Source organism: Epinephelus fuscoguttatus, linkage group LG21 (assembly GCF_011397635.1).
Source record: "Epinephelus fuscoguttatus linkage group LG21, E.fuscoguttatus.final_Chr_v1".
NCBI lineage: Eukaryota > Metazoa > Chordata > Actinopteri > Perciformes > Serranidae > Epinephelus > Epinephelus fuscoguttatus.
The window spans coordinates 3,390,360-3,413,964 of record NC_064772.1 but is presented as its reverse complement, the minus strand read 5'-3'; the positions used below and the strand labels follow the sequence as shown (position 1 = coordinate 3,413,964).

Here is a 23,605-nt window from a genome sequence, read left to right as displayed (position 1 = left end):
TTTATTAGGGCCCGAGTGACGACAAAGTCATCCGTGGAGGACCCCATTGAAATCGTGCTTTTTATTATTAGGGTCTGAGCGACGACGAAGTCGTCCGCGGAGGACCCTATTGAAATCGCTCTGTTTATTATGGGGGCCCGAGCGACAACGCAGTTGTCCGAGGAGGACCCTATTGAAATCGCACTGTTTATTATTATTATTATTATTATTATTAGGGCCCGAGCGACGACGAAGTCGTCCAAGGACCCTATTGAAATCGTGCTGTTCATTATTAGGGCCTGAGCACCGACCGAAGGCCGGCGAAGGCCCTATTGAATCTGCTCCTTTTATTATTATTAGGGCCCGAGCACCGACCGAAGGCTGTCCAATCTGCGTGAAACTTGGCACGTACACTCTTCACCTGGACCTGATCTAAAGTTATCAAAAGAATTTTGTTCCGTTATTATTAATGAACAAATTTGTGTAGCTAGCTATAAAAATGTAAACTGTTGCATATCTCAGTCAAACTTAATGCTATCAACACCAAATCTCAGATCCTTAGTTGGCATGACACTATGAAGGTATGAGCCGAATTTGGCGAATGTTGACCACTGGGAGGCGCTATAAATATGGGAAGTTTATATCTCTTAAACGGCTACACGCATTTCTACGAAATTCGGTCAGTATGATGTAGGGCCATTCCTGAGGCCATATATTGAAGGTGGTCATGACTGGTCAATGTGGGTGTGGCTTATTATAGGATAAACAACAAACATTTAGTACAGCTGAACTATTATGCTGAGAGCTGTGAAATTCTTAGGGTTAGAGTTTATAACTCCAGCATACATGGTCCAATCTTGCCCAAACTTCACAGGATTGATGACAGTCCCGCCCTGAATACATCTACATGTCAATATTTAGAGATAAATGTAGCGCCCCCTGCTGGCAACAGGAAATGTAATGTTTTAGACTTTAATTCACATCTCCTACAGAATTGATCAGATCCACCTCAAACTTGGTCAAAAAAGCCATAAGACGTTGATGATGCTTTATTGTGCAAATTGTGAGATTTCGTCAAAGGGCTTGGCCATACCCTGTCTGCGAACTTTGATGTTTTGCCGTGATGATAAATGTTGCTGTAACTTGACTCCACGTGGGCATATCTTGCCAAAACTTCACACATATGATGACAGTCCAGCCCTGAACACATCTACAGAGGAATTTTGAATCACCACCATAGCGTACTGGCAACAGAAAGTTACTTTTTTCATTCTTTGATGTCCCTCTTCTAGCAGGTTAATCAGACCCACCTCAAATTTGCTGATCTAAGTCCTTAAGCCTTGATGATACTTAAAGATGAAGCTCTTGAGTTTTATCAAACGCTGTCACCGTGGCGCCGCCTTGTTCGGCATTAAACACGATGTTGTTTTGAAGGGACAAGGGATGCTTGAAAACTCACCAAACGTGGCATACACATCACAGGTCACAAGTCCTGTTGTCTGATGTGATTTTTGTGCTTTGATGCACTAAGATGGCTCAACAGCGCCCCCTAGAATATTTCAATTAAGCAGCCCTCAAAGCTGCTTTGACCTGCATGTATGAAACTTGGTAGACACCTGTAACACTCTATCACGTACAAAAAAGCCTTGGAGCCATGCTCCAAACCCAACAGGAAGTCCGTCATTTTGAATTTACTTGTGCCACTTTTGTGCATTTTTGCCCATTTCCAGGGCTTGTAAATTAACAAACTTGTCCTACAGATTTAATCAGATTTGTTCCAAACTTGATTTATGTGAGCCTGACTATGTTGTAGTGTTGTCACGATACCAAAATCTTTGTTTCGGTACCAATATGAATTTGGATACTTTTCGATACTCTTCGGTACTTTAACTAAGGAGAAGTCCTTTTAGATACAAACCTTTAGAACAATAAATAGTAGGGGTGTAACGGTAACAAAAAAATCATGGTTCGGTAAATACCTCGGTACGGACGTCACGGTTTGGTAACTCAAATGTCCCACCAAGTTTGTGTTGTCTCATGTTGTCTCCTTTTGCGAGGCAGACTTTCTCTTGTCTTTTTTCACATGCGCCAGCTGCGAATGTGGATACAGGTGTTGTCATACACACCACTTGTGCAATCTGTGCTCCAATAGGAACAAGAAAGCCGTTTGTGTGCATAATTGAGTAAAATAAATTAACTAAATCAATGAATTGAATCAATTTCAAAGTACCGGTATATTCCAAGTGCAGTATAGTACCGTTTGGAATACTCTAGTACCACGGTACTATTTTATTACCAGTATACCGTGCAACACTACTATGTTGAAACCAAAAGTTATCACAGGATTTGCCCAATGTTGAATGGCGTGCCCGCTGTGGAGTGTTGAAGTTTGAGGTCTTGCCATGAAAAACGAAATTGCTTAAAGTTTGGCATAAATGGTCCTGTTTCCACCAAACTTCACATGATTCATATTAGTCCCGCCCTGAACACATTTACATAACCATGTTTCCTGATACTGATAGTGCCACCTAGTGGTGACAGGAAGTAGGTCTCATCAAACACTTATCTTTCAATTTATCTTAAAGTTACATGCTTTGGTGTATATTTGATGTATAAAAACATGATGTATGATTAGTGCGTTCTCCACCTCCCTCTAGTGGAAAGAGGAAGTGATACAAAATGTGAAATATGTCATTCCAGCACTGTATGCGATGTCTAACTTTGACAGAAATGAGCTGACGCGCTAGACAGCGTCCTGCCAGCTACCCCAAGTTGCGTGAAGGTGCGAGGGCCCATTCATCGCTGCTTGCAGCTTTAATTTTATTTGTTTTTGAAATTAAACATTTTGAGCACATTTCAACAATACCGCGATGATAATGATAACCGTGATATGAAATTTTCTTTTTTCTTCTAATCTCTAGTTCGGACCAATAACGAGAGCCTGGTGACACGACGTTAGACCAATAATAATTGAGTTCTTTGATTCATCAATGATCAAAGTAGCGTGCTGAGCCCCACGCTTCGCGTCAGCTCACAGGTTCTGGCCTCTTCACTGCCAGCCTGGTGACAAGCGAGATCCCAAGCGGAGGAGGAGATGACAGAAGAGCAGGGGACTAACAGGGCAGCTTATTCTCAAGGAGCAGGTGTGATCAGCGTTAGTAGTTTCTGGTTTAGGAAGAATGTACTGCATTATTTGGACCTCTCGACGCGCGCGCGCCGCAGACATCACCACCAAAGCCCCTTTCTGAGCCAGGGAAAGCCCTGCTGAGGATGCTGCGTCTATTGACAAGGGGTTGAACAACACTGTCTGTGAATAGTTGGCAATTTTAGCATTACTCATGGGCTATCTGAACATTTATTTCACATTTTAAACAGCATGTAATGAAGCACCTGTCAGACAATCTATGAAAAACAGATGCTAAAATTGTGAGAATTTAATAGATTCTTGCAATCTGATTTGACAATGTCATCATGTCAGGTGTGCAAGGATTGGGGTCAGTTCATGGGGCAGCTAACGTTAAACTTTGGGGCTGAGATAGCCCAGAAATTTGTACCAGCTAAGGATGGAGCTGCAGATGAGTGGATGTTACATTATAATCTGCCCAGTGAACATGAGTGGCTTCATCAAACAGACGACTGGATGTCCACTACCATTCAGAAGGAAATAATAGAAATTTTGGCACATGCAGTCCAGAAAGAAAATGTGTCTGACATCACAATACTTTAGACTAACAGAGCCACTGATGTAAGTAAGTCTGAGCAGTTTTCCTGTAGCTCTTCAACCCAATCAACAGAATAAATGTTTAAATTGTAGGTTCTGCAAACCCCCGATATGTGACATTTTTACCATATTCGAACATCTTTGTGTTTAAGTGTAGTTATGCACAAAAACAGCTTGGTTATCGTAAAAATCCTAATTTTTGGTAGTACATTCACAGCTGGAAATCCTGTCAATGTCTCACTTAAAAAAACAGCTTTATTGTTTGCTGGTGTTAACCAGTGGTCTGTAGCTGGCACATACAGTAATGTGTGCACATTAATATTGCGCAGCAATATAATAAATAAATAAAATAAAATAAAATAAAAATATTCTCCTGTGCAAATCTAGCACCATCACCAGGTCAACATTTTATTTTGTTTAATATTTTGGTTCATGACCAAATAACTGCCAGATACGTCCTTTACCTCAGTGGTTTCCTTTGGTAGGTAAACCTGGAGTTTATGCAGAATTGTGGAATGTAGTTAAATGTATGATTATTATTTTTAAGATATTTTTTGGAGCATTTTTTGCCTTCAATCGATAGGAAAGCAAAGTGATTAGGATGGGAGCATTGCTATGTACATATTATTATGGTTGCATAAATAAAATATTTGATGTTTGTGGTATCTGTGAACAGCTTCTGCTCATCTTCAGCTTGAATTAAATACTGAGGTTCAGGTTAAGGATTTCAGCTGCACTTTAGATGTGTGAAACACCTTAGAAATGCTTGTGAAATATGGACTGAGGGGTGAATTCACAAAGAATGGGTTGTGGCCACTGATAGCACCATGACCTGCGATGGCTAACCACACTGTCCCAAGGTCCAATTAACAAAAGATATTGTGCTAATGGTATTACAGAGCAAATGAGCTCATTAAGTTTTACAGCTGAGAGCAGTTTGCAGCAGGCAGATCAGTCATTTCAGAGAAAAAGAAATGGTCCAGGTCCTGAGCGACTACGTGCAGAGGCATTCCTCAGAACTTAAGGCAAAGAATTTAATTGTGACAAAGAGAAACTGTATTTGGGATTTAATATCTCTGTCTGTCAATGTATTTCAGTTCCCATCAACCATCTGAAGATGCTGATAATTTCATTGTAACTGCATGTGGCTGTTAGTGCCGATCTTCTTGAATTGGATTGTTTTTGCTATAGGCTCATTTACATAGAAAGGCGCCAGTTTTGTACCAATTGTATAAATATTACTCAATTTATATATGTGCAACAAGCACAGGAGCACTGACACGCTGATTGCTCAGCAGCACAGTGAGGGATGCATTTTACCCTTTCTGGATGCATTGAGATTTACACAGTTTCTTTTTGTATCTGTACAGATTTAGCGGCCGCAAAAGCTGCCTAATCTTTCTGTAAATTAGTCTGTGATTGTCATTACTCAAAGTTGACCTGCTCACTTTACTACACACAACACTGTGAGTAACGAATATCACATATACATGTTAGGTTGTTCTTAATGAGGCGTTTGTGACAGCTGGTGTGGCCACAGAGCTATGGATGAAAACATAAAGGGTGGGGATTCCCTCCATTTGCTGGGAGTCATGGAAATCTGTCTTCAGGTTTTCAGGTGCTTGTAAATCCAGTGAAGGCGCAGGGCTGAAGGTGAGCTGCTGGTTTGTTTTCCATTGGTTTCATGGCTGCAGAGTCAAGAGGAAAGACAGCAGAGTTTTTGGTTTTTGTTCTTTTGGGAAGGAGCGACCTCCAACAGCAGCAGACTGATGACAGCTTAGATTTAACACCACTCCATCTCCCTCTCTCTAAGGTTTCCTGTCTCAGCCATATTGCTGCTAACTATCTGAACGCAGGGAAGGAGGCGAGGCGCTGGGGGACCGCCCACGAGAGCATCGTACCTTATCAGGTAACAGCCTGCAAGTACCTCTTTAAAATCAGAGGTGTTTATGTCAAACCAAGGACTAATAATTCTGGGGGTGCTTGTCAATATACCCCCCTCATGAAATCCATGTCTACACACACGACACACCTGTTAACTGCAGCCCATAGTGAGTATCTGCCCAGATCTCTGTGGGTCATATTAATACAGACTGTCATTTTAACTGTTGAGGTTTATGTCTCTTGTATATCAGTTCACTCCAGGGCTGCAAACCTTCAAAAATTGTGGTTTGCAATCCAAAATAGGCCATTTGTGTGATTTGTGTAGATCCAACGAGTTTTTAAATGGAGGATGGTGGAGGGGTCAATGAGTAAGTAAGTCAGTTAGGTCAGGCTGCTGAGACAAGACAACTTCGCTACAAACTCTCATCACTACGACACATAAATATGTTAAACACGTTTTGTTTTGCATCGACTCTGCATGCTTTATGGCAGAAATGTATGACTCAATAATTGTATCGTAATTCTTTGATTTACACTTGCTGTCCACCATCTCTATTATTACACTTGCTCTATCTGGCTTGCTGCTGCACTTGATAGTCAGTGGCAGTGATCAGGTACCATGGAGGAAAATTTTGCGCTTACTGCAACGATAGTCTGCAAGTCTGTGGTTGCTGAAGTAGATCAGTGCAGTGGAATTTCAGTTAAAAGTAAATGTACGGAGAGGCGGCACTTCTCAGATAAGGGGGTGAGAATAGACTGAAAGCAATGCCAGTACAATGAGCTGCAGCATTTACTGCAGGTACTCGACAAGAAATATTTTTGATCCTTTACTGCAGTAAAAGTCCTAATAATATCACACTGTTAAAATACTCTACTACAGTTAAAAGTGCTCCATTTAATATCGTGCTATAGTAAAAGTATCTTTGTAAGCATTATCAGCAAAATGTACTTAAAGTACAGTGTAAATGTTCTCACTGTGCAGCATAATGTTTTCTATCAGTATTTTTCTATTCTATCTGATGTTTTTGGATTATTATTCCTGCTGCATTAATGTGATTTTATATGTCTATTTTACTGCTGCAGATGTTTCAGGTTGTGCTCATTTTAGCTCCTTTATATCCTGTTGGATAGTGTTTAATCTACAGCAATGCATCATATTCTATAAGATCATATGTTTGTTGCGTGGCTGTCCTGTGAGAACCACGTATCTCTAAAATTTCAGAACAACAGCCTGTTTTCAGCTTTATGCGACGACTTTTCCAGCTGATCCAAGATTTTTTTTGAAGAGTTTTTTTTAGCTTCAGAAGGGAGATAATTTTCTCAAGATACACTGGAGATACACGGTTTTCACTGGACAGGAAGGGGATGATGAACTGGGATCTGAAAGGTAACTAAAGCAGACAAATGTAGTGCCGTAAAAAGTACAATATTTACATCTGAGATGTCGGAGGAGAAGTATAAAGTAGCATAGAATGAAATACACAAGTAAAATACATCAAAGTTGAAGTACAGTACTGAAGCAAATGTACTTACTTCCACCATTGCAAACATGACCTGATCATTTCTGTGTGTTCGCTTTTGTGTTAGCTTTTATAACCATCCCCCAAGTCTTCAGTTTGGCAGCTATTTAGTCGTCTTGATACAAAAAATGTTTCTTAGTTTAAGTCACATTTTACTAATTTTTAATCTTCATAGTTTTAGTCAATAACATACCATTTTAGTCAACGAAAATTCATGACATTTTAGTCAATTTTTGGTCATTCAGTCAGTATGTCTTCTATATGTTTTTAAATCTTTAAACATATCCAATGAGGCTAATACATGTATCAGAAATTAGAATTATGGTGACGGGTTGTATAAAAATCTTCGTTCAGACAATTTTTTTGCAACTACAAATAATTTCTGCACATTCACGAACAGTCATTTCTCCAGCAGTTTTCTGACAGGTTTAAGGGGTGATTTACGAGCACACACTTATTGATCATCATTTGAAAAGCTTAACATCTCTCTATTTATGCTTTTAAAAACTTTGACACCACAAATAAATAATCTGAGACAACTAGGATTTGTGCCCAGGTTCACTGTAAACTCTGACTTATCCATCTCACTGTTTAAAAGCAGAAAAATAACTTAATTAAAGCCTGAATTCTTTCTTTATCTGCAATATATTAGTCTGGACGTTCAAACTCATGTCAGAGTCTGTGATTAAAACTAAACTTTCATCTCTGTCACAGAAACCTGATCTGAATTCAGACTGTTTACTGACAACACAGCTGCACTCACAGATAACTGAGCCTCCTACCTGCCTGTCATACAGCATCAAAGCATAAACCTTCTCAAGTCCTGACTTAGAGGAGTCCTGTGGGAATCTGATGTGTAGTCCAGCAGCCAGTGGCTGCTTGTTCCACTGCCGTTTAGTGGCTAATGAGCAGAGCTAACTGGTAACAGCCACCGCTGCAACTAACAAACTCCACACAACTCTGTTTTTGCTGGCTAGTGAAACATCCTGGCACAGACTATTTATTGGAGTTTACCAGCCCGTCTCCCATGCGGCATTTGAAGATAATTACTAGCACGGCCGTTCTCAGCTGTCAATGTACTATAGTCCACCACTAACATTTTTTCCATCTCATCTCATTAACGAAAATGTAACATAGATTTTGTTTCAGTTTTTTATTATCAGCTCTATTTTTAACACGTTATCATCTTGTTTTCGTCACAGAAAAAAGGTCGATGACGAAAATATTTCGTTGTAGTTTTCGTATACAGTGGGAGCCACTCAAAAGTTGCCCTGTTTCCATGACTGAACCTCGGCAGGTCTGCGGCAGGTTCGTGGCACGTCCGTGACTGCTCCGTGCAAGCCTGCCGCCTGCTCCGTGGAGTTAATTTAATCCCCCGCGATGACGTAGGAAATGCAGCCCTGACTTGTAACGCCCCTAGAGACCTGTGTGAAAACCAGTTGCAATGCTTCATTTGTCCACGGGGAGGAGCAGTGATTATCACCAAAATACTGTAATATCTGCTGATTTGGGAAAGACGGCTTATCAGCTGGTCCATGGCTCCACGGAGCCACTATTTAGCCTAGTAGCATTTTATGACTAGGTTGAATTACAACTACTGTATGCAACCCATATTTTTTAAAATAATATTATCATGTGAAAAGCCAAGAGAATGCTCTCTTTCATCTTTCAAAACCTACTTGTCCCTGTGTTTCCCGTTAATTAGGCTACCCCATTGTAATTAAACTCCATCTCATTTACCGTGCTTTGTGTGACTTTTTTGCCGTGTTATCATGATTCAAACTGAGGTATTTGGTGAAGATCCAAGAAATAAATAACATCGATCCGTATGAGCTACCTGCAGCTGGAGCAGGGACCTAGACGCGTTGCCACCCTGTACCTACATGCAGTTGTTTCACTACTTAGTTTTCGGCATTAGTTATATTTAGTTATACTATGCGGGAATTTAAAAGCCTGAAATCACTGGACAGTCCCACTAAGACATGGCATAATGGTTATGTGTGTTCTGTGCGTAAAAGGCAGCCGTGGACCACACTTTGCCACGATGACACACACACACACACACACACACACACACACACACACTCACAAGGTGAAAACAATACCAGGCGTCGCGGTGTGTCACGGCTGGTAAAAATGTTATTTAATAAGTTCACCAGCAATTTGTCTTTGTAGAAAGAGTGTCCCTGGAACTCTGGATAATCCACAGACCTCACTGTCAAGATTTTTTGTCATAGGGACTTCAGCTGAAAGCACTTCCAAGGAAAACTAATAACACTGGGTCACTGTTTCTGAAAAGATGTGTTGCTTTTGAATCTGTTAAATGTTTCCAATGTTGTGAGCATCGCAAATGAAATGCCTTCCACCGTATTGGAGGGTGGAGGCATCAATATCAGATATCTCAAAATAAATCCAAAATGATCCGCATGGCGAGACAGCCGTGCATCAGCCAGGATCCGCATCTCTACTGTGTAGCCTCTTGCTCAGACACAGGCAGCATATATTTCCCTCTCTGCATAGAGATGCATTTATTTATTGTAACCACGTTTTATAGTGAGCAGCATATAGGCTACATGTCCTCTACAAATCCCGACCAAGTTTAGATGAACGAGTCACACTCAATCTGACAGGAAACAAAGGCTGCTCATCGGTCCCGTGCACCGCTGTATGCAGGACGCACGGATTACGTGAGAGGAGCGAAGGGATCCACGGTATAATTAACCACAAAACACGTAAATAACTTCATATTACTGGTGTGTAACACTCAATGCTTAAGATGAGTCCTCTATGAAATGAGAATGTCCATTTGAAATAATCTTCTCATGTTTAATGTCCGAAAATGAATTAATTAAATGATCTTATTTTGCATGATGATCTCAAACACACTTGACTGACTTATATTTTCATTATGCTATTATTTTTTTCGTTATTGTATAATTATTTTCAGTAAATCAGGCAAGCTTATTCTATTGGAATTTATATTTATTTTTGTATGACATTTTACACAGCTGCAATGCGCAGCGGAGTGGTATTTCCCCAAAATGTAATAAGAAAGACAGTAGAGAGGGTTTTTTTTTTGCCATTTGCGTGTTTTTATTGAAGGTGCAAACACAATTAGGCTACACAATCAACGAAAGCCCAGGCGCTGCGACTCTTGGTCAAGCTTTCTGGGGCTCTTCAGTCTCTCGTTGATGCGTTGATGCGGTCCCGGATCCTGTGCCACTGGTCCCTGCAAACAGGGGCAAAAGGATCAATGCGCAGCCTCTGTTTCCTTTCTGATTGCGTCCGTCTCCTTCATTCAAACTTTGTAAACACGGTTGGGATTTGTAGGGGACATATGTATGCTGCTCACTATAAAATGCGTTTACTATAAATAAATGTATCTCTGTGCAGAGAGGGCTTAAAATCTTCATCAGTAGATGAACAGGAGAGAAGGTCCACTTTTGGAAATGCATGAAAGCCCTGAGTCAGGAGCACAGACTTTTCTTTTTTTCATTCAAGGTTACAAATAATGCTGTTATGTTCCTTAAATGGCTTGATTTAGTTATCAAAGTTTCATTTTCTTAACAATAAAGATGCCGTGTTCATCCATTCTAGTTCTCTTATAACTGCATGTTGTTATAAAATAACTTTAAATAAAATCCTTAATCATTGATAAGTGTGCATGCTTCCCCCGCCCCTCCCAACAAAAATCCCCCCCCCCCCCCAGAAAATAGTTCCGACGTCCATGCCTGCAGAACCTCGCTCTGGTTAGACAGCAGCAAGCCAGGAGTGCACAAGACCACCTTTTATTTTCATTTATTTTTCATTTTACCCATTATCAAACTTGAGTTCAACCTACAATGACATGACAGTAAATATATTGATTGGTTCTCTGTTGATTTTTAAGGCTTTACTGTAGGATACTATATAACCTGCATCGGTGCTTCTGCCCACCGCTACAGTGGGCAGAGGAATTAATAAAATAAATTAAAAAAGAATCATTAAATAGGCTACAAACACTCGATTTCTCCCAGTCAGAGCCAACATAAAAATTAGTTCAGTGAATTCCTGCTGTATGTTAGTGTGTCGGCTTTTTATCCATGAAAGCCAGGGACAGTTGGCTCCGACACACATTCAAGAACTTCTCGTCACGTCACTTCAAAAATTAAATGTGTTTATTTTACAATATCAGAATAATTAAGTTAATAAAGCTACGAAACGAAAAATCACAAAATCATCGAAAAACTCCATATAGCCTAAAAAGACTCAGTGTAGAAATGTCTTCTCTCTCTCTCCCCGCATTCCAAATAAACCAGTATGCAAACAAAAGGTTAGAGCATAGTTATGCTAAATCACTGGCGTTGGAGGGGGAAGGGCAGCTCACAGCGCGCACATCCCGGCAGCCGACATGAGCCGACAACATTCAATACGTGTAAACCAGAGGGGACCCTGCCTGTTAGCGTAGTGTGGGGCTGAATGTGCATTATCCCTTTTAATTACACAACGGATCTTACTGCTCAGCATCCCTTTTAATAATTGTTTTTATTCTCTTGCCCAAAATAGCAAAAACAACTGCGCCGGGCCGCTTTATTTTTTTTATTTTTTGACTAGACTGTCCGCCGTCAAAACAGAGAGGTCTTTGTACTGTATGTGAAAACTTCGGCTACTTGTCAAATCCTGTAAAGTTGTGATTATAATCTCTTATTATTCAGTCTACAAGTAAAGTCTTAATGTACTGTGTATTGACCAGATCTATACAGTTAGGCTACTGTACAAGATTCTATTCAAGACGTTGAAGAGACTTATTGACAGATGCCTTTCATGTAGTCGCCAGTGGCTGGTTTTAGATCATAAGGCAAGTTGCCTGTTTCAACTGCCAATCAGCTCGTAGCAAAGTCAGCTGTTCACGTGGGGCGAAATGACAGTTTTAGACAGAGAGGAGAGAAAAGAAAGGAAAAAAGAGGAGCACCTCACCAATTTGTTTGAGGAATAGCTCCCCGGTTCTGCGAGTGTGCAAAAGCTTACAGTAGGCTACCATCAATTTATTATTTTTGCACTCTCAGTTGAAATTAAAAAATTAAAAAGTTTTCAAAAAAAAAAAAAAAAAAAACCCGCACCACTTCGGCTGTCAGAGCTGTGCTAATTAAACGTGATGACGGCTCAACAAATGTTAAACGTTAGACATCAGTGCACAGGACAGGACTGCTGCTTCATTCATGGGATTTTTACGCGCATCCGAGCGCCTGTACCGTGCATAATTGAACTGCACAGCAGAGCCAGCGAGATTTCTTTACAAGAACACAAATAATATAAGATATTACACACAGTTTTACATCCTCTAAAACTCTCAATATCCTCGTTAATTGCCTTTTGCTGACAACAATCCCATGCAAAGCAGCAAGTGCAGAGTGAATGACTGAATGAATGAATGAGGATTCAAATTAATTAAAACGTGCGCACGATGTATATTTTTCCTCTCACGGCCACTGCGGGGCTCCGTAATTTATTACAAAAAGGTCAACAAAACAGGTTTCCAAATTCAAAATAACTTGTAAACAAACAAAATCTTCAGTATTACACCTTTTCTGTTACTTTTCTTTCAGGCATTTTTTGAAGATGTGATTTCACTGATTAACTGAAAATAATTATACAATAATGAAAAAAATAATATCCTAACGAAAATAGAAGTCTAATCAAGTAAACAGCCTTCAGAAAGTGCATCAGTAAAAGCCCAGTTCTATACTGCTGCCTGCTGACACGCGCAGTGTGCGACTGAAATGTCTGCACTGCAGCACTGCAGCAGTGCCATATTCCACAATATCCAAACTTGCATGGCGGATCCTTTAGAAAAAAGAGGAAGGGCCAACATTTCGAATAATAAAGGCAGGAATTTTCGTAATGGTGGGACTTATGAAAAAAAGGTGAAGGACTGCCAGTCCGAATAATGGAAGTTAACGTTCAAAGAGGCAAGGTTTCGGAAAGGCAGACAGTTACCCCTGAAAAGAGTCGTTGCTATAGAAACGATACGGTTCCACGTTTGATAAACTGAATGACTGCATGCTGTTTTTTTTGTGAGAAAGGTGCCATCTCATGGCGATACCCTGCAATTGAACGAGTGGGTGTGTCTAGAATTAAAATAGGAGAGGGAGGGGGGGTAGAGCCAGCACGGCAGCTGGCTGGCAGCCAGCTGGAACTTGGCTGGGATTTGGCTGGGATTCGACCGGCAGCCAGCTGACAGCTGGCTGGGAAGGGGAACTTTTGAGTGGCTCCTACTGTAACAATGCACGTATTGAGCTGTTTGGTATGAGGCTTTCGGTTCGGTATGCATCACAAAGTGACGATACGTTGAACTATTCTATTACATTTGGAAAATAAGCTCTATAGCTTAATCTGTGTTTAATATACTGTTCTCAGTGTCACTGCATTCAACAAGGCAGCCCACAGGACGAAACAGGCAACATGCTGTCTCCCTAGGTAAAAGTAGCAATACCACAGTGTAGAAATACTGTGTAATGAGTAAAAGTCCTGCACTTAGAATCTTACTTAAGAAAAAGTGATCAAAACATGTTTAAAATACTACTTTTTATACTGCTGATTTTGTTTTAGAATAGATAATTTGTTGATTATATTTTGTACTATTACACTGAGTATGTAAAGTAACTAAAGCTTTTAATAAATGTAGTAAAGGGTACAATATTTCCCTCTTAAACGCAGTGCAGTAAAAGTATAAAGTAGCATAAATTGAAAGTATTTCAAAGACAATAATTAATGACAAAACATGTTAATTTAACATTGTTATGTGACGGTATTGCAATGGTTAAAGGTGTTGTCTGTATAAGAACACTGGGAAACAATGAGAACACACTCAAAGTTGACTTCAGTGTTCAGAGGAATAAGAGAATAGGAGGCACTGGGAGTCACAGAGATGACTATAAAACAATTTGAGATGATTAGTGTCAGTCAGTTTGGATGTTTTAATGTTAGTGTGCCACTGTTCCCGGTATGGAAATGATTTCCTGTCATCCCTCATTATCTCATCACATAGCTCTTTCGCCCATCGCTCTCTTTCTTAAGACCTCATAGTTCATACATCTCTTATCAAACCCTTTTTTATATATGTACTGTATCTTTATTTTTGTATTAAATTCATCACAAAGTAAAACAAAATGTTATGATGTTTTCTGGTACGTGTTGATCTTTGTCTGTATTTAGAGAAAACAAAAATTTGAATCGAGTCTTTTCCACAAATGAAACCACAGGATTTCACAATGATATTGATTTTTATTGCATTTTGATTTAGATTAAATTGCATAAGTCTGAAATACATCATTGTTTTGACACAGTCTATTTCCAGTTTCCTGCTTTAGAAAATAAAGTAGAAAAAACGTGGTGGTTAAATTCTCCTTCTGCATCCCGATCACATTTTTAAGTTTATTAAAATCACGAGACTAAAATAAAACACATTTCTCCCGTCGCTTGGCTTCTCTGCTGTGTCGTTAAAATGTGAATTATCTACTTTCTGCACGGCACAAAAACTTGCGTTGGCTGGACATTTCACAGTAAGAGCATGGAGACAAAACATAGATGAAACCACACAGGAAACACTTAAGCTGAATCAGCACATTTGAGTAAATGTACTTAGTTACTTTCTCTCTTAATTCTTTTTAACTTTTTAGTGACATTTTTGTGAATCAAACTTTGCCACAAGCAAAGCAGAACAGGTAGAAATATATGGGAGTTTTAGGGGCATCAATTAGGCTACAAAATCTGATGAATGTGCAACCTGGTGTCACTCCCAACTCATCAAATTCCGATGCTTAATCAGTGGCCCTTGGTGTAAGATACCAACACACTAAAGCACCCTTTAGCGCACTATACAGTGGCATGCAACAGTTTGAGCACCCCTAGTCAAAATTTCATTTACTGGGATTAGTTAAGTGAGTAGAAGATGAACTGCTCTCCAAAAGGCATGAAGTTAAAGGTGACACATTTCTTTAATATTTTAAGCAAGATTACATTTTTATCACAAAATAACAAATATTGAGGGCCTGAAGCAAAGGTTTGGGCACCATGCATGATCAGTGCTTAGTTGCACCCTCTTTGGCAAGTATCACGGTTTCTAAACACTTTTTGTAACCAGCTAGTTAGTCTTTCCGTTCTTATTGTGGAGATTTTCACCCATTCTTTCTGCAAAAGGCTTTTAGTTCTGTGAGATTCTTGGACTGTCCTGCATTTGCTGCTCTTTTGAGGTCTATTCACAGACTTTCAGTGATGTTAAGTTTGGGGGACTGTGAGGGCCATGGTAGAACTTTCATCTTGAGCCTCTTGAGGTACTCCATTGTGGATTTCGAGGTGTGTTGAGGTTCATTGTTGTAGAAGCCATCCTCTCTTCACCTTTAACTTTTTACAGATGGTGATTTTTGCTTCCAGAATTTGCTGGAATTTAACTGAATCCCTTCTTCCCTCTACCTGTGAAATGTTCCCTGTGCCACTGGCTGCAACACAAGCTGAAAGCATGATCAATCCACCCCCCTGTTTAACAGTTGGACAGGTGTTCTTTTTATGAAATTCTGCACCCTTCTTTCTCCAAACATACCTTCGCTCATTTTGTCCAAAAAGTTCTATTTTAACTCCATCAGTCCACAGGACTTGTTTCCAAAAAGCATCAGGCTTGTTTACATGTTCCTTTGTAAACTTCTGATGCTGAATTTTGTAGTGAGGATGCAGGGATGGTTTTTTCTGCTGACTCTTCCATGAAGGTCATATTTGGACAGGTGTTGCTGCACATTACAGTGCACCACCACCCCAGGTCTCCTATATCTTTCTGCAGGTCTTTTGCAGTCAAACAGGAGTTTTGATTTTCCTTTCTAACAATTCTGTAAGCAGCTCTCTCACAAATTTTTCTTGGTCTTCCAGAACTCAACTTGACCTCCATAATTCCTGTTGACTGCCATATCCTAATAACATTACGAACCAAGGAAACAACTACCTGAAAACACTTTTCTGTCTTCTTATATTCTTCTGCTTTGTGAACATTTTAGTTATGTTAGTTATTATAGTTTTCAGAGTGATAGGCAGCTGTTTAGAGGAGCCCATGGCTGCTGATTGTTGGGACAAGGTTTCAGGAGTATTTATAAAGCTTTGAAATTTGCATCACCTGGCCTTTCCTAATGATGATTGTGAACAAGCCATAGCTCTAACAAGCTAATTAGGGTCTGAGATTCTGGTTAAGTTGTCTGAGAGCTCTAATGTCTTGGGGTGCCCAAAATTGTGCCTGCTGCCTCTTTCCTTTTTTCACTTTATAATTGTACAAAACGGCAATAAAGACAGTAATCTTGCTTAAAATGTTGAAAAGCATGTTTCTTAACGTCATGCCTTTTGGAGATCAGTTAATGTTCTACTTATTTAACTATTCACAGTAAATACTTTTTATTGGTACTTATTTTAAGCCAAACTATGATGTTTTTTCTGAACCTAACCCCATGCCTCATGAACTGAGGAAGGAAACCTAAAAAATTGTTTTACCAACATCTTAAGTTTATTTTAAAAGAGATGTATGTGTTAACAGAGCTAACACTGTACATTTGTGAAAACAAAAGTTTATTTTGAAGACACAATGCATGGAACAAGTGTAAATTGACTCCCTGAACATCCCTAAGTGATGCGGGAGGGATACCTAGTAGATATTGGTTGATATCCAGTTTTGTCTGTCTGGTCCAGTTTAGGAGCTGAAACTGGTATTACTTGTACAGGTGGGTGTTAAAGCCCACTAGGCAAAGAAGCCTGACGCGCTTCCCACAGCGCCATAGGGACAGCTGCAGGGTCATCAGCCGGGGGACCACAACTCATTGGAGTTTTGTTCTCTTTAACCCCGGAACACCTCCTGGTGGTGGAGCAGTGGCAGGGACGTCTCTCTACCACCCTCTGCAGCTGCCCCATTTCATTTTCCAGACCCCCAACTTTTGTCTTTCCTCCTCAGCCATAGCCAGAAGCTTCCTTTCTCTGCTTCCTCAGGAAGGGCCTTGGTAGCGCTTCCCAGCCTTGTCCCAGTTGTTCCAACATCCCGAAGCAGCCGAGTTGTTGATGTGCTGAGAAAGCCGCGACAGCCTACTTCACGGGGTAGATGGTTGTGGACCAGCCTGCCTCCCTGCACTCAGCGGCCAGGTCTGAGTACTTGGCTCTTTTGCGCTCGTAGGCGGCTTGGATTGCCTCCTCCCATGGGGTGGTGAGCTCTATGAGCATGGCAGACGTAACGGCAGCAGACCAGAACACAATGTCTGGCCGGAGTGATGTGGTGGTGATCTCGTGGGGGAACTGCAGTTGTTTGCCAATGTCCACCCTCATGCTCCAGTCCCTTGCCAGAGACAGGACACTCCGGGGGCCTTGTGCTCTGGTGTCTCCTCTGCCCTCCCCTGATCTGACGAACTGAAACGAGTGCTTCCTGACTGCAGGCTGGTTGTTGGCAGCTTGTCTGCAGCTTTCCAGGACGTCGGTCAGTTTCATCAGGACTTGGTCGTGCCGCCATCTGTAACGTCCCTGCATTAGTGCTGTCTTGCACCCTGACAGCAAGTGCTGCAGGCTGGCATTGGGTGTACTACAGAGGGGGCAGCTCTCCTCCTCCTTGGAGGTTTTTGGGGCATGGCAGGGTGTCGTAGTTTGCCCTGAGGATGAAGCTGAGTCTGGCTTGTGGCATCTTCCACAGGTTGGCCCAGCTGATGGTTCTGTTGAGGGTGCCTTCCCATGTGGTCCACCTTCCTTGATGACCCTGTGACACAGCCTTGATGGTATAACTCCCGGTGTTGGAGCCTGCTGATGGCCTTAGCGACCTCTGGGCCTGCCTACCACTTCCGGCCAGTTCGGACGGGGACGTCTGCGTTCCTCACTGTTGGATCTGAGGATTCTTTCAGCTCCAGGACTAATCTGGCCTTTTCCTGCTTGTAGCCCAGGGTGATAGACTGGAACGGCAGTTGCAGCGAGTTTTTTCCCCGAATAGGCCTGTGTCATTTCCGGATGTATGCGTTGGCTAACTGGTCCATGCTGTTGGCTGTTGGTGATGGAATGTCGCATATCTTCAGTGGCCACATGACCCTTTGGTACAGTGTGAAGTTGTAGCACCACACTTTGTACTTTCCAGGGAGCTGGCTCTTGTTGATACTTGTGAGGCCTTCTGAGAGTTGTTCCCGTGCTGCCTTACCTGCTTGCTTGTCTGACAGATGTGCGCTGTACTGCCGCCCTAGGCTCTGGATGGGCTGGCTGGCCAGTAGGGGGATTTGCTCACCTCCTGCAACAAAGATGGTGTTGTCATTCCTGGAGCCTTTTCATGGGGAGAGGCTTCGTGACTTGGAGGGTTTTATTTTCATCCGTGCCCATGTCACTAGTTCATCCAGCCTCTTCAGGCACCTCCTTGTGCATGGAGCTGTCTGCAGTACTACGGTGACATCTTCCACGTAGCTTCGGAGTGGTGGAAGCCTTTCCCCTGTCTGCAGCTTTATTCCTCCCACAGTCTGTCGGGCTCCGCGGAGGATGATCTCAAAGGCTGCGACAAAGAGGACTGGGGAGATGGAACACCCCATGGCGATGCCTACTTCGAGTTGCTGCCATCCTGTTGTAAAATCCTGGAGGCTGAAGCACATCTGGAAGTCCCTGAAGTAGCTGCTTACTAGGTTGTTGATGGACTCAAGGACGTGGAAGAACTCCAAAGCGAACTGGATGAGTTTGTGAGGGACGGACCCATAAGCATCCGCGAGATCCAGCCACACCACGTGAAGGTCGCTTTTCTCCTGCTTGGCTCTCTGGATCTGCCCCCAAATCATTGAAGAATGTTCCACGCATCCTGGAAAGCCTGGCACTCCTGCTTTCTGGCAGCTGGTGACAAGGTTAGATTTAATGCACACTAGCTGAACCGGCATTTGTTATGTTCTGTTAAATTAAAAAGTAGCTTATATCAGCAACCTGTACCGATGGCGTCACGACGCTAAATCCAACTTGTATTGCATTAGTATTAAGCAAAATGATAAACATTATATCATTGTTTGTTTATAAATGGAGCCACTAGTGTCTCACAGGCGGTGAGCCAAGCACGGCAACATGGAGATCACAAGTCAGTAGAGGTGGGAGGCGCAGAGCGACGTTTAGAGTGACGCAATGTTTATTTACCAGAATAAACAATGTTTATTCACTATAAATAAAATAAAACAGGGTGGGCAGGCCTCGGATAGAGCGACCCACCCATCCTATGGTCCAAGGCAAGTAGGAAGGAGAGGAAGGACCTTGTTGTTGCAGAGGTCACCAGGATTGAGCGGGAGGAGCTCTGAGTGAGGTCTGTGGCACAGGGGCAGCAGGGGCGGTGGACAACTTGGGAGGGTGTCGCGAGCCGAGCAATCAGCTGGGCAGAGTTCTGGAAACTGCCACAGGCTCTGCTAAGTTTCCTCATTAGGTCAACATACGATACCCTCCTGAGCCCTCATAACCTCCACCAATGGCTTGGAACAGAGCAATCCTGTGACCTCTGTGGGACCACCAATGCCTCACTCCAGCGTGTTCTGTCGGGCTTCAAAACAGCACTGACACAGGGTCTGTTCAGATGGCGGCATGACCAAGTGCTCAGGAAGCTGTCAGAGGTGCTGGAGAAAAGTCGGCAGGAGGCAAACAACCAGAGTATATCAGAAAGCCGATGCAGGATCCACTTCCTCAGGCAGGGGGAACCCGCAATGCATACCAGCAAGAGACCACCCGCCAAGCTATTAACACCAGGGGCGGTGTGGAAGATGGAAGTAGACCTGGGTAGGCAGTTCCAGTTCTCACAGGAGATATGCAGCACCACTTTAAGACCAGACGCGGTGCTGTGGTCTGCAGCCTTGAAGTCAGCAATACTGATCGAGCTGACAGTGCCATGGGAGGAGGGACTGGAAGCTGCCTACGAGAGAAAGAAGGCGAAGTATGCAGACCTGGTCGCGGAGTGCAGAGAAAGTGGATGGAGTGTGAGGCTGTACCCGGTGGAGGTGAGAGCCAGAGGCTTTGTGGGCAGATCAACATCATGCCTGCTCAAGGACCTGGGACTACGTGGAGCCACACTGAGCAGATCAGCCAAAGAGCTTTCTGATGAAGCTGAGAAAGCAAGCCACTGGCTCTGGCTGAAACGACGAGACAAGGCTTGGGGAGTAACATCCAACTAGATTTTGCTGCAGGGGGTGTCAGGGAGACGTCCCTGTTCACTGCCCCACCAGGAGATGTTCTGGGATAAGGGGCGAAATGTCAATGAGCAGTGGTCCCCAGCTGAAGACCCTGCAGCAAAGCCTTGCGGTATGCAGTCAGGTGTAGGCCTGCCTCAGGGAAGAGGACTAAGGCCCAGCAGAAAGACCACCTCGCTGTAATGAATAATCGTGTTTTTTGGGGTGACGAGAGGAGACATAGCAGTCTAGTTAGTCTCTCAAGAAAACTAAAACTGTGCCAATGTGGCAACATTTTGGATTTGAGGCCGATGAAAAGGGCATCCTAACTGGCTGCAGGCGAAGAGCTAAACTTTTGACAGATGCTGAGTTTCTATTTATCCCTGTTGCTCACTTTTAAAGCACTGCAATGGACAAATAATGGCTGATTTATGAAGTTGAAATGAGGAGTTATCTACAGGATTCTTACTTATTTCACTACAAAACCTAAAAAAAAGGTGTCAGCTGACTGGATGGAGATTGCTAAGGAGCTGAACATTTCTGGTAAATGACCATCAATGATAGTTTGCTGTTATTATGTGTCATCACGTTCCACTCTGGAAAAGCTGCTGGGACACCTAGTGGTAAAATTTGGTACACTGGTCCAGTCCAGGGTTTGGCATACTATCAGACCGATTTGAAAATGGCAGTCTCACTGGCCCAACCCTAGAGCATCACAGTTTGACGTCATAGATACAGAAATATAGGTGCTTCATTGGCTACTGGATTGTACATCAACAGTGCTTCCATATTGGAGAGGGCAAGACTTGCTTGGAAACCAATACATGCAAAGAGGGGAGCTGCATTTGTCTGAATAAAAAGCACTTGTAATGTTTAATTTCTCAACTGATTGCAGTGATTCGTTTTAATATTCATGGTTTTATAATGTACGTGTAGTAGAAAAAAATTTTGTTTCAAGTCAATTATTATCTTGATATTTAGGCTAAAATCACAGCTGGACCCTCAGTAGAGGAGTGTGTATTAGGCTTACAGGAACTAAATTAACTAAAAAAAAAAAAAATAAAAAAATAATTCATCGTCATGTAAAAATGTAAAAAAAAAAAAAAAACTCTCACATTTATTAAGCATGGATTTGCCTTATTTTCCATGGTTAAAACTTGTGATGTCCCTATGTAATATATTTTGATGTGGAAGTAGACAACTTTTTAACTTCCTAGTGCGCTAGCTAGCTGACACTATCTCCTTATTAACTCCTCAATTATAACAGAATACAGTAACTTTTACCACTGCTCATATTAGAAAGGACACAACAAGAGAACATGTTCTTTGCTCATGTTATATAAAGTGTCTTTAGTTTGGTTTCCATCTGCATCCAGGCACTTGAAAATGAAAGGCTTGCTTATATTAGTACGCTAGCTACACTAGTTATGGCTGATCGCTGACAGTCAGAAACAAATATCACAACAAACATCCACTTCAATGGGGCATGGTCTGTTATCACGGTGAATTTACGGCCCAGGAGATAATACTTCAACTTGGTCAGTACCCATTTAATCGCCGGACATTCCTTCTCTAGGGTTGAATAATTCTGTTCGTGTTTTATGAACTTATGGCTTATATAGGTCACCGGGTGTTCTTCCTCTCCTCGGACCTGGGACAGCACGGCTCCAACCTCTGTTCCTGAGGCATCCACGTGAATGATGGAGGGCTCCTTAAAGTCTGGTGTACTCAGGACTGGTTCTGTGCACAGGGCCTTTTGTAGGGTGGCGAACGCTTTCTCTGCTTCAGCGCTCCAGGTGACGTGCCGCAGGTGGCTCTTCTTTGTCATCTCATTCAGCAGAGCTGCGAGGGTAGCAAAGTGAGGGATAAAACTCTGATAATAGCCAACAAATCCTAGGAATGTTTTCACCTGACGCTTCGTTGCTGGCCTAGCCCAGGTGGTGATGGCCTCTACCTTCCGGTGTTGGGGTCTTTCACTGCCTCTTCCGATAGTGTAGCTGAGATATTCAGCCTCCTCTAGGCCAAGACGACACTTTTTGGGATTTGCCGTCAGGCCGGCTCACCGCAGTGCTCTCAGGTGGTCTAGGTGGGAGGTCCAATCAGGGCTGTGGATCATTACATCATCGAGATAGGCAGCTGCATACTCGCAATGAGGCCGGAGGATCTGGTCCATCATTCGTTGGAAGGTGGCTGGCGCCCCGTGGACTCCAAAAGGTAGAACCTTGTAGTGGTACAGGCCCTCAGGGGTTAAAAAGGCAGTCTTTTCCTTGGCTGCTTCTGTGAGGGGGACCTGCCAGTATACTTTGGTGAGATCAAGCGTTGACACAAAACGGTTGGGGCCTAATCGTTCAATTAGCTCATCAACTCTTGGCATAGGGTAGGCATTGAATTTGGAAACTTCGTTCAGTTTTCTGAAATAATTGCAAAATCTATCAGTGCTGTCCGGTTTAGGGGTAAGAACAATTGGGCTAGACCAAGCACTATGTGACTCCTCAATGACCCCCATTTCCATCATTTTTTTTTACCTCTTCCTTGATGGTCTCCCTCTTAGCTTCCGGGATGCGATGGAGCCAGAGCCTCACCTTTTTCCCTGGCTCAGTGACTATGTCACATTGGATCACTGTGGTGCGTCCAGGCAGGTCAGAGAACACATCTGGCTGGTCAGTTCTACCAGGTCTTGTCGGTGGGCTGGGGCCAGCTGAGGGCCCAAGGTACCTGTGGAGTGCCAGAACCTGGGATTTCAGCAGACAGTGAGGGCATCGGAACCCAGTCAGGGGTATGCCATTTCTTCAGAAGGTTGATATGATAAATCTGACAGGATTTTCTTCTACCAGGCTGCCTCACCTTATATTCAATTCAGTTCAATTTTATTTATAAAGCCCAATATCACAAATCACAATTTGCCTCACAGGGCTTTACAGCATACGACATCCCTCTGTCCTTATGACCCTCGCAGCGGATAAGGAAAAACTCCCCAAAAAAAACCCTTTAACGGGGAAAAAAAAACGGTAGAAACCTCAGGAAGAGCAGCTGAGGAGGGATCCCTCTTCCAGGACGGACAGACGTGCAATAGATGTCGTACAGAACAGATCAGCATAACAAATTAACAGTAATCCACATGACACAATGAGACAGAGAAAGAGGGAGAGCGAGAGAGAGAGAGAGAGAGAGAGAGAGATGCAGGTAATGACAGTAGCTTACAACAACATTATTGAAAGTAATAATATTATAGTTATAGTTCTGGCTACTGCGGTACAATATGTTGAAAGTATGTATTAATATCTGGCAGTATACAAGTGTGACAATAGTCATATGTGTATAATAACAGTAGAAGTATGACTAATGACTAA

At 42.4% G+C, this 23,605-nt stretch overlaps 1 protein-coding gene across 10 annotated transcripts in view; it reads left to right on the top strand.

The window, feature by feature from the left end:
• sugct (succinyl-CoA:glutarate-CoA transferase) overlaps positions 1-23,605 on the top strand; it is a 310,078-nt gene that overhangs the window by 78,150 nt on the left and 208,323 nt on the right. For all 10 annotated transcript variants that reach the window (XM_049565792.1, XM_049565787.1, XM_049565795.1 and 7 more), the window contains exon 9: positions 5,514-5,609. In XM_049565792.1, the coding sequence (XP_049421749.1) occupies positions 5,514-5,609 (96 nt within the window). The remainder of the gene's footprint in view (positions 1-5,513; positions 5,610-23,605) is intronic.